This window comes from Coffea eugenioides, chromosome 5, assembly GCF_003713205.1.
Source record: "Coffea eugenioides isolate CCC68of chromosome 5, Ceug_1.0, whole genome shotgun sequence".
Lineage (NCBI taxonomy): Eukaryota > Viridiplantae > Streptophyta > Magnoliopsida > Gentianales > Rubiaceae > Coffea > Coffea eugenioides.
In genome coordinates, this window is record NC_040039.1 from 39173726 (window position 1) to 39180629 (window position 6904).

At 36.2% G+C, this 6904-nt stretch overlaps 1 protein-coding gene across 1 annotated transcript; it reads left to right on the forward strand.

The window, feature by feature from the left end:
* The first annotated feature begins 3274 nt into the window (after positions 1-3274).
* LOC113771611 (disease resistance protein RFL1-like) lies at positions 3275-4744 on the forward strand. Its single transcript, XM_027316184.1, has one exon. The coding sequence runs from the start codon at positions 3275-3277 to the stop codon at positions 4742-4744; it is 1470 nt and encodes a 489-aa protein (XP_027171985.1).
* Positions 4745-6904: the final 2160 nt, after the last annotated feature.

The following is a 6904-nucleotide window of genomic DNA, read 5'->3' on the forward strand; positions in this document are numbered from 1 at the left end:
TTTTCGGTTTAATCAGCATTAAAAAAAAAAACTCAAACTTTTTTAATATTATGTTTTGACCCCTAGATTGTTAAAAATTATTAATATCCCTCAAATATTTTATACTTTATCAATATTTTCTTAAAGTTTGGTGTTATTTTTCAATTAAGTCCATAATTTTAATTCTAAACTTGTTAATGCTCATTAAATAATATAAATTGCTACTTGATTGTTCTAATTTCTTTGTATTTTCTTGTTAAATATATTTGAAACATCAAATATATATGAATATACCTTTATTAATATTAACATGTTATTAGGTATTTACATATAATATTTTAATTTTAAATAATTTTTATTTATGACATCATCCGGTTCAACCCCTATCGAATCCGAGTGAACCCATTGATCCCTGACCCCTGAGCTTGACCGAGTTGATATCCGGTTCGGTTCTGAAAACATAGCATAATACAAGATTTTTAACTAACTAGAGTCTCTTGCTTTCTTTTTTCTAGATTCAAAGAGGATTCTAACTTCATAAAAGAGAGCTTGAGATTCCGATAATTTCAGAAACCTCCCTTGAGGTTTCCAGCAATTACAGAGAACTCCCCTCAATTTTTAAAAATTACACCTACCACCCTTGCTTTTAAGGTTTATGTAACAATATAGATCCGATGAGCTCTACTTTTTCACAAATATCTTAAAATACCCTTCTTCAAAGAATAAGGCAAAACAAAACAAGGTTTTTAATCTTTAATTTCTTGTACGTGTCATACTCACTAAAACAAACAAAGTCCAATGACTCTAACTCATCTTAAAATTCATTATTTGTTAATTCTTACCTAATGTAACTCACTATCACTACTACCAATATTAAACTAAGAAATGCCCGCATGTCCCTAAGAACATAATTCATCGTAGCTCTAGCATTCTTAGAAATAGAGACAAAATTCTACCTTTATAGTAAAACCACAATCAATAGGTAAATAAAAGAGAGAACCAATGAGTGATTGCTAGACTTTTTTTTGCTTTACAAACATACTAGTTACTTCTTCAGAATTTGGGCTAAGATTTTTGGTTTTCTTGCGTTTCAAAATATTTAGTTAAATGAGGAATACTGACTCAAATATTAATATATCTCCTCTTAATTCTGCATACCCATCAACTTCCTAAGCGTTTCTTGCAACTCCCCTAGAAGTTTCCCCATGGCCTTTCAGTGGCAACCTTAGTCTTAATCAGCTGCTTATCAATCATGTGCATGTAGAAACTTTAGTAAAAATTAACAAAAAAAAACCCTTCTCCTTCGCAAGTAGAACTCCTCAATTCCCAAAAGAATTTGAAGAATCAACGTTATTAATCTCCTCAATTTTCATATACTTCTGGGCAAACAAATATAACAAGATGACAAAGTTGCAATAATTGATGGCTTAAATTATATATTATCAATCTCCACGCTATAGCCCATTCACCATATTTGTCTGCGTCTCCACGTTATAACAAGGGATTAGGTTGGAAATGAGGAAAGATCTTTCCTGTCAACAACTATGTAATTATTTTGTTTTTAACAAGTTTAAGTTTCTACTATTTCCTTTTCTACGTACTTGGAATTGGTTCCTTGTTAAGTAATTTATGGATTAAACATATATAAAGGAGTGACTAAATACAACTACTCTGTGTCAACTGTCAAGGCCTTCATTCCCATTGCGTCCCTGTAGTTGTAGAGTAGGCGTGGATAAAATGCATGTTCTCCAGTCACGCCTCTATGCTTCCTGTAGGTAAAACTTTGCCAAAGCTTTTCAGCAAGTCAAGAATGATGGTGCCATAAATGATAAATCCAGCCATATGTCTCCTTCTAAGAAGCTACATGATGAAATGGACAACATAAATAAATATGTTAATAAATTTCCACCAACTTCCCCACTTGCAATGATAAATTAATGTAATTTCTTAAATCTTTCACGTAATCCTTTGTTATTTTCCTTTTATGTCCACATCTCGATGACTTAGGGCCTGGAGGCACTATTCATTGTCATCCCCCACATCTCCATTGTGTGATCGACTCTCTTTAACTTAGATAGGATCTTTCGTTTATTCATCTTTCTGCGAGAAAAATTACTCAAAACTAGCCCACACAGTAAAAGCCTTGAAAAGGGAAAAAAGTTCTTCTCAACTTCTTCCAATCCAAGCATACAACTCCTGGCTAAGATTTTTGGTTTTCCAACAATTCAAGGTAACCAAGAACTAGTTATCTCCTTTTTTTTTCCCTTTTCTTTTCTATTCGTTCACAGTCTATATTTTTTGCGTTGTTTAAGATTTTTCTTGGTTTTTGTGTTGACAAGTAAAATGAAACAATCATTCCCACGTCTTGTTCCCTCTAATCTTTCTGCTAACCCTGTACCATGTTAATCCCATATTTGTTGTTGCAAAATTATGCACATCTGTTATTTCTGACACAATTATGTGAGCAATTGGTTAGTTATTCATGAAGAATTATAATAGCTTTAAAAAAATTACCAATTACCAGTGTCCAATTATCCAATATGAAAAAAGGGAACCATGTCCATCATGAACGCTTGCCAAGTACTCCTTCATTTTCATACATAGGATTTTTATTTTATTTTATGATTATACATGTCATATGGACTTAGACCTTTTTTACATAAAAATTTACATGCAACTCTTCTTCAGATTCCGATTATGAGCGGAATTAATTATTACAAACGAAAACTAGATTTCTAATTCAATGTTTACAAAGACAAAAGAGATATGGAGATTGGATGTGGGATGAGGAAAGATCATAGCATGATGTGTTAAAGCGTTCAGTGAATTTATTCATAATCCGTAATATAATAAAAAGTGGGACAGAGAGTGGCACAGGGTATGGGACAAAAGATCCGTTACATAATTTCAGTGTTTCAAAATTCAAGTTTTTCTTCCAAATTTTTCAAGGTCAGTCTTCATGCAACATTTACATAAACATTATATGAACTAATCTACTTTAGCCCGTTGATGAACTCTAGATGAGCTTACATTGCATAATTATTGGATTTTTTTAGATAAATTTTTTTTGCAACTAAATCTCTCGTGTCATAAAATGTGCTAAATAAGGACTATGTGCATACTAACTTCTTTTTTTTTTTTTTTTTGTATTTAAAAGAGTTTCATTAAAAGGATGCTACTTAATTACAATACGTGGGGTAGTCAGATTTTCTCTTCAATTTTAACTTTCAGATTTGCTTCAAATTGTTTTATGCATCTTAGTTTAAAACATTCTTGTATTCTCTATTCCAACTAGATGATACAATTTTTTGGGAAAGCTCTGGTAGAAAAGACTGCAGAGTTGATGGTAGTAGGTTACATGGGAAGGAGCGATATGGACAGCATGCAATCGCTTAAAAGTAATTGGCAAGAATTGAGCTGCAAAGCATCTGACATAGAAGAAGAAGTGAACAGAGAAGAAATGTCAGGTAAAAAGAAGAGGAAAAGTGAAGTTGACAATTGGTTGAAGGGCGTAAAGAAATTAAATTCTGAAATGGGTGCATTGGAAACAAGAAGATCATCTTGGAGGCTTCCACTGAAGGAGGATCCTGTAGGGAAGCTGCAACTACAGGTGAAAGAACTTATTGATCAGAGCCGTCATTTCAATGGGCTTGTGCTCGACACTTATGACAACATCGGGGATCCATGCCTGCCAACCAAATTGTTCGGAGCAAAGTTCGAGGAAGTTTTGAAGAGAATTTGGCAGTGCTTGATGAATGGTGATATATCGAGCATTGGGATTTATGGGATGGGTGGAGTTGGTAAGACCACTTTGGCAAAGCACATCAAGTACCATCTCTCAGAAAACACCAACTATCTCGTGCTTTGGGTTACAGTATCTCAAGAGTTCAGTGTCACTAGTTTGCAGGATAAGATTGCCAATGTATTAAGCATCCATTTATCAAATAGGGATGAGGAAGAAGTAAGGGCAGATAAATTGCGTGGGGCAATCAGGAAAATGAAGAGATTAATAGTACTTGTATTGGATGATGTTTGGCAAGAATTTTGTTTAGACAGTGTAGGGATTCCTCTTGATGCAAGAAATTGCAGATTGATTTTGACTACACGCTCACTAGAAGTGTGCAACAGGATGCGGTGTCAAAGAAAATTTGATTTGAAAACTTTGAACCCAAACGAAGCTTGGGATTTGTTCAAGTATAAACTTGGCAGCCAGACCTTGCTTCATGGAGATTTGGAAGATATTGCCAAGTCCATTGTGAAAGAGTGTGATGGTTTGCCTCTTGGTATTATCACAGTGGCTGGGAGCATGAGAGTTGTGAGTGACATCTGTGAGTGGAAAATTGCATTGGAACAATTGAAAGAATGTTCGGTGGGATATGATGAGATGGAACGAGATGTGTTTCCCATCCTGGAATGGAGTTTAAATCGCTTGAATGAATGTCTAAAGCATTGTTTTTTGTATTGCTCTCTTTATCGAGAAGATAGTGAGATAAAAAGAAAGGAATTAATATACCTCTTTATTTGGGCAGAGCTGATGCCGAAACGGAACTCAAGATCAGAAGAATTTGATCAAGGTCACATGATATTAAACAAACTGATAAAAGTTTGCTTGCTAGAAGAAACTACAGATTGCAAAGGGGATGACTGTGTGAAGATGCATGATTTGGTCAGAGATATGGCATTAAGGATCACAAATGGAAACTCCAAACTAAAGATGAGCAGAGATGTACCGCAGTTCTTGTTGGGTGGGCCAGCCCATTTGTGAGCCAACCCACTAATACAACACTTGAGGGTTTCTCAAGTTTAAAAAGGACAAGCAGCAGCCGCATGGAGTAATTCTTTTTTCCTTCGGTCTTCGGGTGAGAAAAGAAAAAGTCAGCCGCCACTTATTTTGAGTGAGACGAAGAGAGAGAAAGGGCTAGAGAGAGAGACTTCAAGATCTTGATTGGAGGGTAATTCCAAACCCGATTGAGACGAAACTTTACACACGGGATCCTCTCATCGAGCTCTACTCATCTACCGATTCAGATTTCGGATTTTCTCTTCGTTTGGTAACACCTTTCCAAACCCACTTCTTTGACAGTTGTAGTTTTTGGGGGATGATTTTGTAGCAGATTAGCTTGGTTGATATTGGTGATATTATTGTCATCCGAATATTTCGGGTAGACCTGTGTATTCCCATTATTGTGATAGTGGAGATTTTTGACTGGACTAGATCCCGTGATTTTTCCTAATTTGGGTTTTCCACGTAAAAATCTTGGTATCCTGTGCCCTTTATTTTTCCTTGCATTTTATTATCACTGTTGGTATTATTATTTGGTGATTTGGTTTATTCCTATTTTAACTGGTACTTGGGGAAAGAGGAATTTATCCTGGGCTAACTCTGATATTGTGTGTCTGTATTGGTACCCCTTTCCCAACAAGTGGTATCAGAGCAGTCAGGTTAGACTGCTCAATTGTACCTGTTAAAATGGATGATTCAGATAGTGGTTGCATGATAAAATTGAATGCCACTGATTATTCAATTTGGAAGCCTAGAATGGAAGACTACTTGTATTGTAGAGATTTGTTTGAACCTGTTCTAAGGGATAAAGGCAGACCAAGTGATATGAGTGATGAAAAATGGGCTAATATGCACAGGAAAACTGTTGGTAATATTAGAAAATGGATTGGTCAAAGTATTTTTCAACATTTTGCTAATGACACCAGAGCTGATATATTATGGAAAAGGCTTGAGAGTATGTATGAAAGAAAGACAGGTTTGAATAAGGCTAGTTGTCTGAAGCAGATTACTCGAATGAGATATAAGGATGGGGAAGATATGATTGAACACTTGAGTAATTTTCAGGGATTGATAAACCAGGCAACTACATTAAATTTGAATCTGGATGATGAAGTGCAGGCTTTATTATTGTTCAGTTCAATACCGGACAGTTGGGAAACTATGGTGGTCTCCATCAGTAATTCAGCTCCGAATGGTGTGTTGACCATGGCTATTGCAAAAGAGGCCGTGATGAATGAAGAGTTCAGGAGGAAGGAACAAGGAATTGTCTATGAGTCCCAGGCCCTGGTAACAGAAAAGAAAGAAAGAAGAGGGAGAAGCAAAAGTAGAGGACCCCACAACAGGAATGACAAATCCAGAGGCAGGTCTGAGTCGCGAAAAAATGTTCCATGCTATTATTGTAAAAAGAATGGACATTATATGAAGGAGTGCAGAATTCTAAAACGGGATCAGGCTGAGAAAAAGGGTAAGGCGAAGGAAAAAGATGGTGAGGACATTACAGCAGTTGTAGCAGCCCATGATGACATGTTTGTGTTCTGTGATGATGGTCAGGTGAATATTATTCACTATGACAGTGACTGGGTAGTTGATTCAGGTGCATCCTACCATGTTACTCCTCACAGGCATTTCTTCTCAACCTACACCGAAGGAGATTTCGGATGTGTTAGGATGGGAAATGAGGTCTCATGCAAAGTTGTTGGCATGGGAGACATATACTTGGACACAGATACCGGGTGTCAGCTGATATTGAGAAATGTTCGACATGTTCCTGATATTCGACTTAACCTTATTTCTACAGGAAAACTTGACGATGAGGGCTATTATAGCTCGCAAGGTGGAGGCAAATGGAAACTCAGCAAAGGAAATCTCGTTGTTGCCAGAGGAAAGAAGCACAGCACCCTCTACGTGATGCAAGCCAAGTTGAGGAAGGGAGAAGTGAATGCAGTTCGTGATTCCTCGATTGACCTTTGGCATAGGTAATTTGGACACATGGGTGAAAAGGGGATTCAGACACTTGTTCGCAAACAACTCCTACCTGAAGTTAGAGGTAATGCACTTAAACCTTGTGTTGACTGCATTTATGAGAAACAACACAGAGTTGCATTTCAAAATTTTCTTCCATCTAGAAAATTGAATCATTTA

Excerpts from the sequence above, each read along its gene's own strand:
- LOC113771611 (XM_027316184.1), top strand. The coding sequence starts at position 3,275 with ATGATACAATTTTTTGGGAAAGCTCTGGTAGAAAAGACTGCAGAGTTG.